The sequence below is a fragment of the Odontesthes bonariensis genome, chromosome 16 (assembly GCF_027942865.1).
Source record: "Odontesthes bonariensis isolate fOdoBon6 chromosome 16, fOdoBon6.hap1, whole genome shotgun sequence".
In the NCBI taxonomy this organism is placed as follows: domain Eukaryota; kingdom Metazoa; phylum Chordata; class Actinopteri; order Atheriniformes; family Atherinopsidae; genus Odontesthes; species Odontesthes bonariensis.
In genome coordinates this window covers 17,977,451-17,996,256 of record NC_134521.1, presented here as the reverse complement: position 1 = coordinate 17,996,256, position 18,806 = coordinate 17,977,451, and the positions used below count along the sequence as shown (strand labels likewise).

The 18,806-nt window shown below is 40.5% G+C and overlaps 2 protein-coding genes across 2 annotated transcripts; both read left to right on the top strand.

The window, feature by feature from the left end:
- Positions 1 to 8,758: 8,758 nt before the first annotated feature.
- On the top strand, positions 8,759 to 14,570 carry LOC142401945 (collagenase 3). The gene is made up of 9 exons (XM_075487394.1): positions 8,759 to 8,901; positions 11,351 to 11,499; positions 11,597 to 11,728; positions 11,813 to 11,974; positions 12,495 to 12,624; positions 12,757 to 12,893; positions 13,013 to 13,172; positions 13,944 to 14,044; positions 14,431 to 14,570. The coding sequence occupies exons 1-9, from the start codon at positions 8,759 to 8,761 to the stop codon at positions 14,568 to 14,570; spliced, it is 1,254 nt and encodes a 417-aa protein (XP_075343509.1).
- A 1,281-nt stretch (positions 14,571 to 15,851) lies between these two features.
- Positions 15,852 to 18,806, top strand: LOC142401195 (collagenase 3-like). The gene is made up of 10 exons (XM_075486492.1): positions 15,852 to 15,977; positions 16,111 to 16,352; positions 16,451 to 16,599; positions 16,777 to 16,905; positions 17,007 to 17,168; positions 17,266 to 17,386; positions 17,492 to 17,625; positions 17,716 to 17,875; positions 17,980 to 18,083; positions 18,195 to 18,806. The coding sequence occupies exons 1-10, from the start codon at positions 15,879 to 15,881 to the stop codon at positions 18,299 to 18,301; spliced, it is 1,407 nt and encodes a 468-aa protein (XP_075342607.1). The 5' UTR covers positions 15,852 to 15,878; the 3' UTR covers positions 18,302 to 18,806.

Genomic DNA, 18,806 nt, shown 5'->3' with positions numbered 1-18,806 from the left:
TTAAAAAAAAGAAAAAACAAAGCGCTGTTGAAAACCTCTTGAAACAAAACAAAACAGTTACAGTTGTCAAAGCTTCCTGTGCCGTAATGTTCCCAAATACATCATCATGCAACCCCCTCTGCTGAGGCTGAGGAAACTGACCGCTCCTTGAGAAAGCACCGTCGCAATCTTGCATCGGGCCATAAAAACTGCTCGTAGGCTTGTTCCTGAGTCAAACAACTTGTTTGTTTTAGACACAGCTCAAATATGCGTCACTGCTTTTCAATGCTTCTTAAGATTCTGTCACAAGGAAGTGCCCACATGTTTTAGAGAATAAAGGTGTGTGGGACCTTTTAAGGTAAATGTCCGGGCCAGTAGTCAGGGTTCCTACAGGTTTCTTCAAGTCAAATTTAAGTCTTTTTAAGACCATTTATTAAAAAAAATAATACCTATTTCACGGCCTATTTCACAGACCTACCGGCAAAGAAAAACTTTTTTTTTTTTAAATTTGTTCATTTATTTCTCAAACAAATGAAAGTGTGGACTGTGTAAAGCATTGATGAAACATTGCAGCATAGTAGTAGTAAACGCTACAACACCACAGCACAGACACAGACAACAAGCCAAACAGAGGTGTGAAAAATCAAAGAAAAGTTCAGCAGACCACAAAAAAGTTTAACTGACACAGTTAAGTTGTTTTTTAACATTGGTTATGTTAGCTAGCTACTTATTCCATGCTGGGAATATGGGGAGTAGAGAGAACTATAAACAATGAAAATCAACTAAAAAAATGAGAACATAGAATATCTCATCGAACATAAGAACGAACGGTGATTTGTTTACCTTGGACACCAGTTCCTCTTTAATATACACAGCTAAACCAAACTTGGCTATGTACGCCGTTTTGTCGGGACCACAAGTAATTGTGGCAGCGATGTCGGAATAGGGGAACATGCATTTAAACAACTCTGAAATACCCTCGTTTCCATTATATGAATGGTGTTTGGTGATTGTGTTAGGAGTCCACAACACCTCTGCTTTCATGGTTGGTGTGGACCCAAAAGCTGTTCGCAGATCTACTCGAGTTGCGGTGACGGTCGTAACTGGAGGGGCTGTACTAGCAGTTGGCTGGTTAACGTTATCTGCTAGCTCAGATACATTAAAGCTGCAGTCTGCAACTCTTTTTCAAGCATAATGCCTGGAACTGTCCGGGGATTCTGAAAGTAGTACATTAAATACCCCAATACAAAAAAAAATTAGTTCTCTAGGTCCCCTATATGTTCCGCTAGGTCCTTCCAAAGCCAGAAGGTTTGTTTACAAAATTGCAGATCGGACCGGTAAAAGGTAACCAATCAGGTTACGAGCTGGGCTCTGCTGCCTGTCAATCACCGATTGTGCACGCGCGATACAAGGTAGGCTCGTCCCCACGCTTATTTATCTAGACTATTGAACTTCATTGCGGGCTAGTCTACTTACTGTGTCTTCCATGATCGCAAATGACAGGTGAGTTGATGAATGAGGAGTCGTGTACGCGAATCTACGTGCACGAGTTCTCATGTGTTTTGATGGGGCGGGACAGGAAGTTGAATAACTTTTTATTTTTCGGTTAAAAAATAAGCATTTCTTGCATTTTGCGACTACGGAGGTCACCGTTTTCAACTTCAAGCGTTCTCATAGATCATGTAAACTCTTAAAATGCCAAAAATTAGGACTTTACGTATGACAACAACAAATCCTGCAGACTGCAGCTTTAATAGCTAACTGGCTAGCGTTGGCCGGTTGAAACACCCCGGCGATGGAAGGAGTTTGATCCTTCGCTTTGATATTTTTCATGTGCTTGAAGTACTTGGCGTGAGACTCTACGACATTTCCCCATAATCCCAGCAAGAGATGGGAAGCAAGGAAACGCAAACAAATGTTAAAAAACAACATAACGGCTTAAGTTAAACTTTCTTGTTTTCTGCTGAGATTTGCCTTGATTTTTCACGCTTCTGCTTGGCTTGTTGCTGTGGTCTGTGTCAGTGCTGTAGCAATGTGACGTGCTCGGACCCGGGGCGGAGCGGTAGCGGCAGCGTTGCGTTCTCAATGATTGGTTCCACCACTCTTCATTTAGGCTACGTTATTTAGGCTTTTTAAAATAATTGTAGCCTAGTTGACAAATGAAACGTTTAAAGGAAAATGCGATACGGAGAAGTTACTGCACAAATTTTAATACCCAGATATCAAAATTCAAGACTTTTTCAAGTCTTTTTAAGGTATTATTTCCAAATTCATAAATTCAATGCTTTTTAGACTATTTAAGACCCCGCGGGAACCCTGAGTAGTGATCAAGTTATTCCAAATGGGGAAAAATGTCAGTTCTGGGATCCTGGTTATTGCTCATTTTGAATAGAGATTAGATTAAAGTTAAATTTAGGTATAGCATATGACAAATAATGAGAGTAATGTGGTACACATCAAAAATCTGGGATTCTAAGAATGCCTGAAATGTAGATGTCCTGCATACTTGCAGCTTCTATCAAATGACAGGTCATGAATGAGACCCAGTTTCTCAGTGAGATTACCTGTATGAATAAAGGTTAAATCCATAAAAGTTGCATTGCAATGATATGAAAGAATCTGATATTTGACGCACAGCTCCAGTTAACCAAGAACGATGAGCAAACACTCACACATGTAACGGCAGGACCCCACATACATGATGCGTTTTGGAGTTTGACATTTGCTGCTATAGATGCCTGTTAAATACGATGTATGTTACATGTTCGTACAAATTCAGCAGATGGTGTGAGTTCCATTTTTATCGATCTAAATCGAGTGTAAAACTTTGCGTTTAATTAAGTTGAAAAAGGAAATCGGGGTCGAATGTACCTTTAATTTAAGTCTAAGTTCAAAGTAATTTGTTTAATGTGTAAAAGTTCAATCTTCGTGTCAAACTTCTGGTGAAGGGCTTCAGTTTAACCCCAAAAAACGATACAAAAGCAATATATTTACAATCGGGCTAACGCATCATCTGCTTTTTGTGTCCTCCAAACTGGCAGAACTTCTCCAGCAGCATGTGACTCACAGCAGGTCGTACAAAGCAGGTATTATGACACGTGGAGTGTAGCTTACTGTACTGTATACAGTTTTTATGGCAGCAATTGTGTTTGACAGTCAGGCTCTTTTGGCATTTTTTCATGCACTTTAAGGAGAGCAAGTTTAGACAAAGGATAATTACAACATCCATAGACAACATTGCATTCCTCCATGGGCTTTATGCTGTACGTAAACACAGTTGTGCAGAGCCTGTCAATGTGTTACTATGTCCTTGGCATTAGTGAACACAAACACTTCCTGCTACTGTCATCTCAGTTTGATCATGTATCTGTGATGGGGTTTGCAGTAAAAACAGCTCATTTGCTAAGCTATATTAAGTCATTTTACTGCAGTTGCAATAACATACTGTAATGCAAACAACTGTGGGTTGCCACAGAGGTATCCTGATCTTCACATGTATCACAAGTATTTGATTCATCTTTGATGGTGAATTAAGAAAAGGATATACACAGTCCATAATCCACCCCTCATCATCAAAATGTTTTCAAATTCAAATCCCTACGATATCTGCAATAACACATAAACCATAGTCTTAGAAAAATCTGTTTATCTTCTTTAAGCTAAGTGTTGAACTTCTTTGAATGTTCAGCTCTGCTAAAGAATTTTCACTTCAAGATCAAAGCATCATGCCAGCCAATGTGCACCACATCCATGCTGAGACGTAAAATAAGCAACACCAGCGAAATACAGCTGTGACTTTAAGTCATCATAAGGGCATTGCCCAATAGCAGTGTGTCATTTACATAATGGTTTTACTGGGAACACAGACTCCAATTTTGGCTTTAATGGACAACAGGAAGTATTTATAAGTCAGCGTCAAGATGTGTGTGTGATAATGAGTGTCATTTTCAGTCCCCCCCTTAGTGTCCATTTCCTTTGACTCAGGATTACTTGCATCTGCTTAAAAAAAAGATTACAGGAATACAGGAATACACTTGTACGAGTGAGTGTCCCGAACACAGAAACAGTCAAATCTGGGCGAGGCCTTGCCAGTGACTCATGCTGGAAACGCCAGATTTGCTGTAAAATCCCCTCATACAATGCCACAGGTTTGACGTCATTGCTACACCTGGCATACCCTTTTCTGCACTACCAGGCTGTCAAAGTAGGATACTGTATTCTAGGCATTCTATGCAGAAGAAAATCCCACATTTGCAACACAGCCTTGCTGTGAGCTAAATAGCGTCATTCTAACACAGTGATGCTTCGGAGAGGATTTACTATTTAGATAAATGTGTGGACACTTTGTGACGTAAAATGTTGAGAAAAACAATGCAGTCTTTTGCAAGTCATAAACCAATTTTCCGTTGACAATAGAACGAAAAAAACGCGTCAAGTGTTTTAAAGTGAGACTTTATTTCATGAAAAATATGAAACACATATTGAATTTGATGGCAACAACACGTCTCAATAAAGTTAGGACAGGGCAGTGTTTACCACCGTGTCATATAAACTCATACATAGGTTTAACAACAGCCTGTGAACATCTGGAAACTTAGGAGACCAATCGTTGGAGCTTTGGGAGAGGAAAGGTGTCCCATTCTTGTCTGATGTAGGATTCTAGCTGCTTAACAGTCCTGGGTCTTGTTTGTAGCTTTTGTGTGTGTTTCATGATGCACAGTTGCAATTGGCATTCCTTCAACTGGTGATAGGTCTGGACTGCAGGCAGGCCAGACTAGCACCGAGACGACTTCCCTGAAAGAGGACTTAGTCCAAATGGGAGCACATGTTCCTCTAAACCCTGTATAAACACACCCCTGTCTGTATTGATGGGCCTCCAAGTTTCCAGTTCTCTAGGTACTAATCCACCTCCATACCATCAGAGATGCCAAATGAGCTTTGGCCCAGAGAAGATGGGGATGTTTCCAGATGTTTCACATTTGGCTTCCTCTGCTTCAACCTGCATCTGTGGCTGGCACGGTGAACTGTGTTCACAGTCAGTGATCTCTGGAAGTGTTCCTGAGCCCATGCAGTGATTTCGACGACAGAGTGAGTCTGTTTCGAATGCAGTGCCCGTAAGTCTTCTCAGTATTACACAGAAACATTATTCTCAAATTGCAGTTTTTTGCAGATCGCTGAACCTCTGGCCATCTTTACTTCTGAAAGACTCTGCCCGTCCAAGGTGCGATTTTCATACCTAATCATGTTGCCGACCTGTTGCCAAATAACCAGCGGCAAAACCTTTTAGTCTTCCTTACTTTTCCAGCCTTTCGTTGCTCATCAAATTCGAGATGAGCTGATATTTTTCATAAAAGAATAAAGTGTCTCTCCTCCAACATTCAGTGTGTTTTCTATGGCCTAATGTGAATAAGATATTGGTTAGCTATGTTTACATCCCAATCCTTTGGAAATCGAGGTTGTATGACAGTTTTTTTTTTCTAATTCATGTTCACATAACATTTCCCACATAGCATTACACACAAAAAAAAGCATGCCAGATGGGAATGTCTTTAGTTAGGTAAGAAGTATACTGGTTAAAATCACTATTTCTTACTGCTGTTTTTCTCATGAAACCTTAGCGAAACCATAGGATTCTACTACAATAGTTTGCAGGAAACCAGGGGAATCCCAAAATCTTGGTCCGTGGGATTGTGGCCACCAAACAATAACAGCACACAGGATGTTTAGGACTCTTAATTGCAAACACTGACATTTTTTCATTGCTGCCAGTGGGAAGGACCTATGATACAACCCTAAAGATAAACTTACCTGAAACCCTGTTCCTACCTGTCTGGAAGCTACACTCCTTAAGTCCACAGTTTGTCATGATTATGACCCTTTCATGGATTAAATCTTTGTTTTGATTTTCACTAAAAAGAAAAAACTAAAAAAAACATGCTTAGAGGCCATAAAAACTGCTCGTAGGCTTGTTCCTGAGTCAGTCAACTTGGTTGTTTCAGACACAGCTCAAATATGCGTCACTGCTTTTCAATGCTTCTTCCTAAGAATCTGTCACAAGGGAGTGCACATATGTTGCTGAGAATAAGGATGTGTGTGTGGTGTGTGGGATCTTTTAAGGTAAATGTCAGGGCCAGTCAAGGTCACTTTCTTTTCAAACAGTTGTGAAGGAAGCGAGCTTTGTTTTATGATCCGGCCTGAATTAATCCTTCCTCCTGTTCTCGCTAAGTAAGACACTGAGTTGTGACTAATCGCTATGCATCTTTTGTTTTTCTGTCTATCATTGCACGCTGTGAGCTGTTAAAAGACGTCAACCTGCTCTTAGCTTTCAGTCTAATCGTAACTATTTCAACTGTTGTGGCTTAAAATGCTCTGTAATCACATGGACAACACTTACTCAAGGAAGGTGCTCGACTGCTCCGTGCCAGCAGAGCACCACGTTTCTATATTCCTTCAGCTGACCGCCACTGAAAGACGAACACTGATGCTTCATTTAACACTCTTGAGCTTAAAACTTAAAAGTATAATTGTCTAACCTCTGGGATTTCAGTGTTTGCCGAACAGAGCATTGATGAGGACATGTGGTCTTAGCTTTGGCACTGTAGTTGGTCCACTCTCAGTTGGTCTCTGCCTGTCAGGAGCATGTTGCCTTTTCTCAACAACATATGAGTTGAATCTTTCTTTCATTTTGATGAATGGAAAAATATTGAAGCTCAGCATGTTGAAATGGAGTAGAATAAAAAATTTCTTTAACACAGTTCTCTAGAATCCAGAATGTAATGTAAATGATTTAGAGTTGAATCTGTGCATCTTCTCTGTTCCTTTATATCATCTCCATCATATGCAAGCTGTTTTTATCATTGTTGTACACCTGCAGGTCATAACAGCTCTGCCATTCCCATGAACCCTGTAAGAGATAAAACCAGCAGCATTGGAATGTTGATGAAATATCAAAATTGAAGGATGAGAATTTGGGGCCAGTTAGGACTGATTTCTACCAATTAGAGGGCCCATAGATAAGGAGTTAGCGGTTTCTTTGAAATTACATTAAAGAAAACTCTTGTGCGTGGAGTCACCTTACAGTTCTTGTTGGGACAAGAGTGCTGGCACATACAATAATTAACAGGTGGTCCCGGTCGCTGCTTTGCATGTAGTGCTGTGTCAGCAGCTGCACAGACACATCAACTCACTAGGACTTCTGCATGTTAAGCATGAAGATGCTCTGGATGAGCATTCTGACTCTCATGATGCCCAGCCAAAATTTTTTGGTGGCTTTACCTCTCCGCACCCCTGAACTGCCACTGCAATCTGCTGCTGGACCGTCTGAAGCTGACCAGGAGTTTGCAGAGGTAATTGTTACTCATTCTGCTAAATATGAGCCTCCTTAAAAAATAAAAGGGTTCTATGTGACAGACAGCCTGATGGACTTACAGGTCTTTGAGCTGGGGTACCAGAGTTATATTTATGAGGCGTTATATTTAGAACAGTTCTATGGCCTTCTGTTTAAACCTGAGTGCAGCCCTGTTTTGGTGCAGTGATTTTCTGGTTCAGCTATGTGCTGCGTCTTTTTCCCCAGAAAAAATGGTGACAGAAATATATTGATTTTTATAATGGGGATACGGTAAAAATATTTAGTCGAAATGATCTTTTCTCTATTTGTCCCAAAAACTTTCAGTAAGTGCACAATTTTCTTTTACGTTTATGCCATTTTCATTCTTTTCTTGTCAAAGATTTCCTCTATACCAGGAGTTTCCCCCTTACTGTCAGTTTGCTGTCAGAAAACACATAATTTTGAACTTTTGTAATGGTAACAATGTAGCTCCATAGCTTATTCATCTTTGTCTTCACTTGTGATTCTTCACTTGCGGCAAAATGGGAAGCACTGATAAGAACTCTTTCTGGTATTCCCTGTGAATGCTTGCCAGTTGGCTCCGGGTTCAGTCTGACTAAATTCACTTCTCAACAAGGCAGCAACAGTAGGAGATAAGATATTTGTCTACAAAGTCAACTTTATCTTGGTCATAAAATCAGGAGGGAACAGCAGTAAAAATATCCAAGCAGCCACACACACTTAATCGCCGTAAGACATATTTTAATTGCCTTGAAAAACACATTTTAGAACTTTTCAGTTCTATAATTAAATGTCAACAGCTTTAAAGTATAACAAGGTTATTAACTATACCAATATTAAGTGTGTTGTCATTGTAACAGTGCAATCGTTTTGCATGAATTTGCATGAATGAATAAGAGTGATTAAAAATATAGTTTTTTATTTTTATTATTAGATGTTATTTACGCACCAGAGTGGCCATGGAGACAGCAGTATAAGTATTCATGGAGCTGCAGATATCCGATAAGTCAGGTGCTTTCTTTTAGCCCTCGTTCTGCTGATGATGACCTGCAATTACACGAGTGCAGCAGTTTTTCTGCCCTATGCTGTTATTAAAGGTTTGGAGAAATGCTTGGAATGTTTACTGTAAAGTCATCTCACGTGTTTGTCTGAGCATTTGTGTTTCTCTCAGTCAGAGGGACATTGTGAGGAAAAACAATAATGTTGTTTATGTTAATATATGTTTATCCTCTGAAAAATGTTTTTTAACTGCTTCAGGGAGTTATAGTTTTTTCCTTTTTTTCCTTCTACTTGAGTAATGTGAAATATCTTTTACAGGAATATCTGCAGCACTTCTATGACTACCAGCCCAAGTCCGAAAGACACACGAGGGCTGCAGACTTTGGTGAAGATGTAGACTGGGCGAATGGACTGTGTGATACAGTCAAGGAAATGCAGCGCTTCTTTGGCTTGCCTCCAAGCGGAGAGCTCAACCAAGAGACTCTTGTAGTGATGAAGAAGCCGCGCTGTGGTCTGTCTGATGTGGAGCACTTTGGGGACACAATTCGCTGGAAGAAGAGAACACTCAGCTACAGGTAAAGCTTTTAAAAAAAAAGCTTATTTACTTACTGTAAGCAAAGCAACATACACCCAATTCCAACAAGTTCCAACAAGCATTCTGTCTGTTATGTTCACCGTTATAGTTGTGATCGCCATCATAGCTGTCAATGCAAACTACAGTTGAGGTCCAAATATTCCTCTTAGGTCTGCAAATTTTTTTTGTGCAAAATATAGTCAAAGCACCACCACAGTCAGAGGGCTGCTTGTGTATAAATTAGTGCCAATCCACCAAGACGTTTCCCAGGACAAGTGAAGATTTGGACCTGCTGCTTGCACTTAAAAAAAAAAATAGTTTAAAAAAACGTAAGGGTCATCAGTTTACCCCACAGCTGAGGAGCAGACAGGAACCACTGGTTAGGGCAATGTTGAGACTGATGTCAAGTTTAATATCATTAGGAGTGCCCCCCCCCCCAAAAAAAAAAGTGCCATGAAGAAACTTGGATTCTCTATTTTTTTCAACAAATTAAACTATTGACCCATCCCACGTAACGTCACAACAAAAGCGTCAGCCATTTTGGACGTGAAAACGAGTAGTCTACCACAGCCAACAACGGAGGAGCGAGGAACATTCAAAGGAAAATATCGATTCGATCAGTAAGGTTTACATCATGCCGGCATATTGTTGCGCGCCTGGGTGTACCAACAGTCAGCAGACGAGGAAAGATTTGTCTTTTTACCGGATCCCCACTGACCTTGAGCGACGGAGAAGATGAGTCGCGGCGATCATTAGGAAAGACTGGCAACCTTCAGTATACCAGCGGTTGTGTAGTGACCACATTGTTGGAGGTAAGTGTCGAATAAAGATATATAACATATACATATACATGCAAAATAAAGATAAAGCCTGAGAGGGATTTTCCACGGCACACCAGATGATCTCTCACGGCACACTAGTGTTCCCCCGTGCCATTTCAGGGTTGCCTTTCTACTAGATAAAACATAACACAGCGCCTTTAGTAAAGCACTACGACTTGGTCATTGCAATTCTCGTAATAGCAAGATTATAACACCGTGTCAACGGGTTTACATGTCGTTTATCCTGGTGAACAACGTTAAATGAAAAATGTAAACAAACCTTAGCTGTAAAAAGATGGCGCCCACCGGCTCCAGGGACGATCCACTGGTAAAAGGCAGGTCACATAGCCCGACACAAAATATTTGTAGGCATCCAAACTCTTGTATGCCTTTAGATCCTTTCCCGTGTATGGCGATGGGTTTTTTACAACATAAATATAAAGGTCGTGGGGGCAGAAGTCGGGTAAAGACGAGGCGGTGGCATGCTGTCGGACGTCTGTAAACAGCCCTAGTGGAAGCAAGTACACGTCGTTTTCTAAACCTCCAATTTTCAGCTTCTCCAAATACCTCTCCCTCAGCTGGCCCACTAAATGCCCGACCTCGCTGGATAGTGGAGTTTTTTTCTGCATCTTGTTCTTTCTTCTTTTATTCAATTTTCAGTCTGTCTGTATCGTTACTGTTACTATCGTTACTCGCAAATCGTTGTCTTCTATACGTCCAAAATGGCGGTTGCTTTACGAAAGTCACGTGACTGGGAAGGGTCAATACGTCCAAAATGGCGGTTGCTTTACGATAGTCACGTGACTGGGAAGGGTCAATAATTGGTGTTGGTCCATCTCCGAAAGAGCTTATTCTGACTAGCAGTTTTTACAGTTTTTTGCACATTGAAGGTGTGTTTGCAGTGGGATCATGTGCTATTTTGTTTGTTCAGACACATCTGATGCCAGGAGACTGCATTATGCGCACTGTTCTGTTTGGACCATTTCCCATCATGTCAAAGCAGAGAAAAGATTTTAGAGTCAGATGCCAGTTTTAACTAGGGAAACTATTTATGTATTTTAAACCAAACCACAGCTAAACATTTCCACTGAAAAATAGACATGTTTTTGAACGGCTTCAGGGAGTAATTGTTTAATCTTTCTTTTCTTCTACTTGAGTAATATGAAATACCTTTTACAGGAAGATCTGCAGCACTTCTATGACTACCAGCCCACCTAGGCTAGCAGCAATGAAGCAATGAGTAAAACAGAAAGTGAAAAAAACCCAAAGACTTCATCCCCAATTCAATCTCCAACGGAGAACATGTCGTCTGTTCAGAAGTAAATCCTCCAAAAATGCTACAGTGTTTGATTTCCGCATTAAACATACAGTGACCTGTACATCAGGGCACCAATGCTTAGACAAACCGATGCTCTGTTCATCCACTGGATACCACAAATGTTTGTCAAGAATGCCAAAACTATCATTCCATTAGTTATTTGTCTCAACCAAAGTTGTGAACTAACATAGAAGTAGACATAGCTATCCAATCCAAAACGTTCGGTTTACTCTTCATGATGTTAAAGTTTGAACATGTTTGAATATATCCGATCAGTTGAGGTGAATTAAATAGTAAAATTCTTCCACCAGGCTCGCCGGCAGCACACTCCCGATATCAGCCTCGAGGGCTCACAAAGTCCTCAGAGCGGCATGGAAGCTGTGGTCCAGTGTCACACCGATGAAATTTCGCAAGCGGAACAGGAAAGAGGCTGACATTGTGATTTCCTTCAACAACGGAGGTGAGCTCTAAAGATTAGATATTCTAAGTCCAGTTGCATTGCACAGTGATCCAGTCACAGAGTTTTTGATACAATAATGCAGCCCTGTTTGTTGCAGACCATGAGGACAGCGCACCATTTGATGGCAATGGAGGAGTCCTGGCTCATGCCTTTCTGCCAGGGCCTGGCATTGGAGGGGATGTGCACTTTGATGCTGATGAAGAATGGAGTTTTAATCATAGTGGTACTGGTGTAAAATGATAGCATTCTTTTAGCTTTTTTTGCAGCTTTACAATCTACATGTGTCCCTACATGAGTTGTCTTTCTGTTTTAGGTGTCAACCTGTTGGCTGTAGCTGCCCATGAATTTGGTCATGCGCTTGGCCTGCCTCACTCCTCTGACCCTGGCGCTATCATGTACCCAGCATACAGCTTTGTCCCAAACAACGAGCTGCAACTGTCTTTTCGAGATGTCAAAGACATCCAACGTCTTTATGGTGAGTATACATCCAAAGGTCCGTGTATGTTCAGGCATCCTTTTACCCAAAAAACAGAAACATTGTGGCTTCTCAGTTCTGTGTATTAAACTTGAGGAGGAAAAAAATATATGAGAAACAGAGTTTTCCATTTTTGTTGTTAGAATCAAAAACAAAACAAAAACAATTTGAAAGACAGTCCAAACCCGATGGGTTATTTCTGTGTGGAGTTTGCTTGTTGTCCCCGTGTATGCTTGGATTCTCTCTGGGTATTCTGGCTCCTCCACCATCCAAAAACATGCATGTTGGGTTAACTGGCGAGGTTAAATTGGCCCCATGAGTGAGTGTAAATGTGTCTGTTTAGCCATGTGATGGACTGGCGGTTTGTGCAGGGCGTACCCTGCCTCAGGCTCGAATGCAGCTGGGAAAGACCCCAGACCCTGAGTTGGATTAAACAGGTGTATAAAATGAATGGATGGAATCTGTTTCGAAATGCAGGGTCTCACCTTTGTTGAAAAAATGTTTGTGATGTTGTTTGCAGGTGTCAGTCCCAGCTTTTCTTTGTTAGTCTCCAAAAAACCTCCTCCAAGAACACCAGACAAATGTGATCCAGATCTCTCATTCGACGCTGTCACAAGGTTACAACAAGAGATTATATTTTTCAAAGACAGGTGTGTTAAACCTCCCACTATGTCTGCATCATGAAAGATGAAAGGCAGATTTAAATCATACAGTGTGTTTTCTTGATCACTGAAGATGAATTTACTTCTTTGGTTTCTGAGATATGTTTCCCTTCTCCACAGATTTATGTGGCGCAAACATCCTCAGTTTCATAAAACAGGGATTACCCTGATCAACAGCTTGTGGCCTGACACTGTACCCTCCTACCTGGATGCTGTTTATGAGAATGTGGAGGGGAACTTTATTCTGTTTTTCAAAGGTATGTGAAATGATCACAGATTGCAATCCAAAATCGAGTAGAAAACAACAGATATATCTTCATCAATAAAGGCTTTCAAATGTGTCAAAAAATGTGTGATAGAAGTCTTTTTGTTTCAGGTCAGCAGTATTGGAAGCTGAGGCAGTTAACACTCAGTGAAGGTTTTCCCAGAAACATTTCAGACTTCGGCTTCCCCTCCAGAATTAAATCTGTGGATGCAGCTCTTCACTTCAGAAATGAACACTATACAGTGTTCTTCACCGGCCATGAGTGTTGGAGGTATCTAATATTCCCGCGGTTTTTCTCTCCTCAATTCCAGTCTTTACACTATATCGTAAGCTAGCAGTTTACTACCTCTTGCCTTAGATTGATTAGATTGACATGGAGTAATGTATTTATCAAAGACAGGTATGTCAAACTGCCCATGATGTCAACATTATGAAAGATGACAGACAAACCTAAATCTGATGTTTTCTCAATGATGAATTTAGCCGAGACACAAAACCAAAATGTAGACATTTTTCCTGGAATAAAAAACTGAAATGGGATGAGACACTAAGAATTGATCATTTATTTCCCTTCACACCCTCATACTATACAGTCGGACCAGTTTCTCATATTATTTACACAGTAAGTGAAGTGGAATGATTGTTTTTTATAGTTTTATGTTTGAATGAAAACATAAATTCCATTTACCTAATGAGGCATTAATTATAACAAGAATTCAAGTTTGTTTGGAACTTTTGTACTGTAGACTAACCACATGACTAGTTACGTTATTGTAAACATAGCAAAACCAAGCAAGAGCAGACAGACCACTTCCTTTTTCAGCTTTTGATGTAACAAAAAAAAATCCTATGTGAGTACAGCAGGAAGGATTGCTGTCACTGATTCAACTATTTCTCATCTGAAGTGTGTTTTAATCCAAGATTCACACGATCATTCAATCTTCCCAGGGAAACACAGTTCTTTAGAAGGCACTGAAACCTACAAGTACGAAAACAAAGACCTAGCTTTCACACGTTTTATTGTGTTCACTGTAATATTCAGGTACAACGAGCAACAGAGTGTGATGGAGGGATCACCGATGCTCATCAATCAGCAGTGGCCAGGAATTCCATCTCCTGCAGATGCAGCTGTTTTCTATGAGGGTACTTGCATCACCATTCCTCTTTCAACCTTTCTCATCATCTCTGGAATTTCTGTGTTATACTGAGTAGAAAATTTGTTTGTAATTAATCACCATCTTTCTGTGTGATATGGGGATGTGTCATGACTTCAAGTCAGTCACAGAGGAAATCTTGCCGTTACTGTTTAAAAAGGACAATCCATTTCAAAAGGTCCATATCTGTGTTAACATCAGCCTGTATCTGACACAGCATAAAAACATGAACGGTGTTCAAAATAAAACCCCACAGTACCACAGTCAAAGCCGCTCCTGTAAAGCGCATGCATTAATGCTACAAAGGGCATTTTCTACTTTACAAAAACGCCCACATACATTTCATCCTCAATTTTCAATATTGATCTCCCACAGGATTTGTGCACTTCTTCAAAGGAAACCTCCATTACAAATACGACTTGATCTCAGAGCATGTCGTCGGCATCATCTCAGCCAATGACCTTCTGGAGTGCAAAATGGAGGAAAATAATCAAACAACGACGGAGAGAAGATAGCTGAAAGAAAACTCAACCTGGAGCCTGATGATGAAAATACTGTGTGAACTCACGTACTTGTTACAAAACTGGATGTCCAGCGATAACCACAATGAACCTAATACAAAACAGGGAACTGATGAATAATGCAGGGACGTGGTTAAAGTGTTACCTCAGTGTGTATAGAATTTTGCAATCATGGCATTTGTACCTTGTATCAAAGCAGTTTTTACTAACATGTATTAAATGTGATTTCATTTAAATGTCATCTTAATTCCTGAAGCTTTGAAAGCATTTTTAAAGGCAATGAACGATATCTACACCTCATCCGAAGATAATCAGCCAAATGAAAACCTCTATTTTATGGTTCTGTCTTTCCGTCACTGTGACACTGGGATCTATTACTCACTTATTAAAAGGATAAAAGTGTTGGGATAAAGATTTTTTTATGATTTAAAATGTGAACTTCCTTTTTTAAATGAAAATAAACACATTTATTCAGAGTGTGAGTGTGTGGTTTTACTGTTGTTGATCAATTTACCTGAGACTGCACATTACTCAACATAAGTCACAACTGTTCGTGTCCATTTCCAATATTGGGCAACAGTAAGCAAGATGGTAGCTTTCCACAAATAATGATGCACCAAGGGAGAATGGATTAATGAAGATAATTGGGGCTGGAACTAAATAATACGAGCAACTGAATCACAACTTCTGAGTCAGAAGTGGAAGAATATTTTCTTCTAGTCTACAGGGTCCTTAAATTTGCATTTAAATAAACAAGTAGTCAATTACATGTAAAGGGAAAAGTGTTGAAGCAAAACAGAAATACTCCAATACATATGAATAATAACTAATCTTTCATAAGAGAGCTAATTATTTTTTATAGATCACGAGAGAGGGAGAACCCCCCTGTTCTCTCCGGTTTGGAGAAGATCTGGACCAATGGATCAAAGTTGAAAAAAATCACCTAAAAGTCCATTCAGTAGCAGCTTTTGCTCATAAACTGTACAACAATTTTAATGCTGAAAAGCTGACAAAAGACATGTATTACTTATGATTTTATTACGTAATTGAGATGTGTTCCAATTGATGTTTCTCAAAAATCTTTCACTGTCACATGTAGCAACTTCAAAGGTGTCATGTCGTCATCTCTTTAGGGAAACTTTTTTGTCGGATGAGCAATCAATGCCAGACTTCCTCTCGTCCATAAAAGGACTATGTCGTGAGTCACAGACTCAAGCAGGTAGTTGCTCAACACACCCAGTCCCCAGCCTATATAAGAACTGCCACCACCAGTGAGAAACAAGTTGTATCCAACGAGGAAACATGAAGACATTGACTCTGAGTATTCTACTGAGCCTGGCGGCAGCAGTTTGCTGCTTTCCAGTATCACAGGACACTGAGCAAGATGAAAGCTTTGCAGAGGTATGTTTGTGGGATTTGCCTTCTTATACATGTGGTCAGGTTGTTGTGCAGGTGAAGAGAGAATGCTTGCTAGCATTTGTAGGTACTGCAGTGTATGCATATTTAAGTTTGCAACTTCTTTTTTCTTCATCAGAACTACCTGAAGAAGTTTTATAACCTTAAAGAGGAAAGTGGCCCGACTTTCAGACGGGGAGTCAGCCCCGTGACCGAAAAGCTGAGGGAGATGCAGAGATTCTTTGGTCTCCAGATCACAGGCACTCTGGATGCAGAAACTCTGGCCACGATGAAGAAGCCCCGATGTGGAGTTTCAGATGAAAAGGTCGCTCGTTTCTCTACTTTTGGAAACAAATGGCAACAAAACGGCCTCACATACAGGTGAGCGATCGAAAGAGAGAATGTCTCAGAGAAATCTCATTCCACAAACCTTGGGGGGAGTTAATTCATCAGTCTTTTTTTTCTTTTTTTTTCAACAGAATAGAGAACTACACACCTGACCTGTCTGTGGCAGAGGTGGATGATTCCATAGAGAGGGCTCTGCAGGTTTGGGCCAAAGTCACTCCTCTGACATTCACAAGAATCTACAGCGGCATAGCCGACATCATGGTCTCCTTCGGACGCCTGTGTGAGTATAAAACTACTTTTACATATATTCTCACATTAATATGCTCTGTTCTTGGTCGTAATATTCCATAGGGAATGTGATTTATCAGTCATGACTGTACAACAGATTTGTTAAATGCTTTCACAGTAATTCAGTCCAAGACTAAAACCTAACATTAAAAAATGTTCTTTCAATCAGCACATGGTGATGGTTACCCCTTTGATGGCCCTGACGGCACTCTTGCCCATGCCTTTGCTCCTTCTCCTGGCATTGGAGGTGATGCTCATTTTGACGACGACGAGACCTTCACTTTCCGCTCAAATGGCGGTGAGTTTGGTTTTCCCACTGTCTGTGACTACCCTGTGTTTACGTGATTTCCCCCCTGGTGAGCTGTAACTGACCTCCCATTCTGTGTTTTTCTGCTTTAGGCTACATCCTCTTCTTGGTTGCTGCTCATGAGTTCGGTCACTCTCTGGGCCTGTCTCACTCTAACGATCCTGGTGCTCTCATGTACCCTGTGTACTCATACAGTGACCCTGACACCTTTGTTCTGCCCCAAGACGATGTCAGTGGCGTCCAGTTCCTCTATGGTTAGTACTAGTCGGGATCGTCTTTGCCTGTTTGAAAAAACAGCATTAAAGTATATTTTTTAGCTGTATTGTAACAATAATTTTTCTTAATTTGTAGGTCCAAACACAGATCCTCAGCCTGGACCTACTGCCCCCCCCACTCCTGATTCCTGTGATGAAAACATGGTCTTGGATGCTGTTGCCTCCCTGCGAGGAGAAATGCTCTTCTTCAAGACCAAGTATGGCATACTATCTGTTTGCTGAAGTCCATTAAAAATGTCTTTTTTTTCCGCACAAAGCCAGTTCCTGATGTAATCTTTGTTTATTTGTGTGCATCTTCTCAGGTTCTTCTGGCGTATCCACCCTCAGAGTTATACACCTCAGCAAACTCTCATCACACAGTTCTGGCCTGATGCTCCTGTCAACATCGATGCTGCTTATGAAAACCAGCTCTCTGACAAAGTCTTGCTCTTTAAAGGTATTTGCTCTCTGTGTTTCATGTAATGTAAGACTATTTTCACTTGCCTGAACAGATCTGCTAAAACTTCTAATTTCCCTTTGTTAATAGACCGTAGAGTGTGGGCTTTCAATGCTTACGACCTTGAGAGAGGCTATCCCAAATCGATTTCCACCTTTGGTCTGCCGAAAACTGTCAAGAAAGTGGATGCAGCCCTCTATGACGAAAACTCTGCCAAGACACTCTTCTTTGTTGGCAACAGCTACTACAGGTGTGTTCAAACTAGACTTGAAATGAAAATGAATTCAGAAACCTGATTGTTGTGTGTCAGGTGTTGCAAACACTGAATTGGACTAATTGCGTGTTTTTCTTCAGTTATGATGAGACTACAAAGACCATGGATGAGGGATTCCCCAAAAGGGTGGATGAAAGATTTTCTGGCATGACTAGCAAGGTGACAGCAGCTTTGCAGCACAGAGGTGAGTAGTATTCGGCAGAATTCAGGATGCTTGAAGGACAAAATGACTGCCGTTCTTCTGACAAATTCAAGTCTTTATGCAGCACTAACATGTAGCGTTTCTGTCCTACAGGTTTCGCTTACCTCTACAGCGGACCCGTGATGTTTGAGTACAGCCTGACGAGCGGGAGGTTGCTACGTGTGCTGAAAAACGACTACTTCCTGCCCTGCTCTTACTAGGCTAGTTGACCGGCTAACTTGTGAAAAGAGCCAATAAGAATGAAGGCCAAATTAAAGTATCCATAATTCCTGATGACATATTTGATTAAATCTATTTTTATTGTTACACAGTTATAGGCATATACTGGATATATGACATTCTTTAAAATGATACCCGACATGTTTTCTTTGCTTAATAATATTGTGACGTCAGCCATTGGTATTTTAAATTAATCTAACTTATTATTCTTTGTATTTATTTCACTGCCGTTGTTTGATTTTTGCCATGTTTGTATTGGTCACTGTTTATTCTTCTGTTTCATTCTTTGTATTTATTTCACTGCCGTTGTTTGATTTTTGCCATGTTTGTATTGGTCACTGTTTATTCTTCTGTTTCATGATGTTAACTAAATCGAACATTGTTACAGTTATTGTGCACAGGTTTTCACATGCTGTGTGAGTGATGAAATGACTATGCAAACAGAAAATGTGATGAAGTGAAAAATAAATCGGAATTATGATTGGA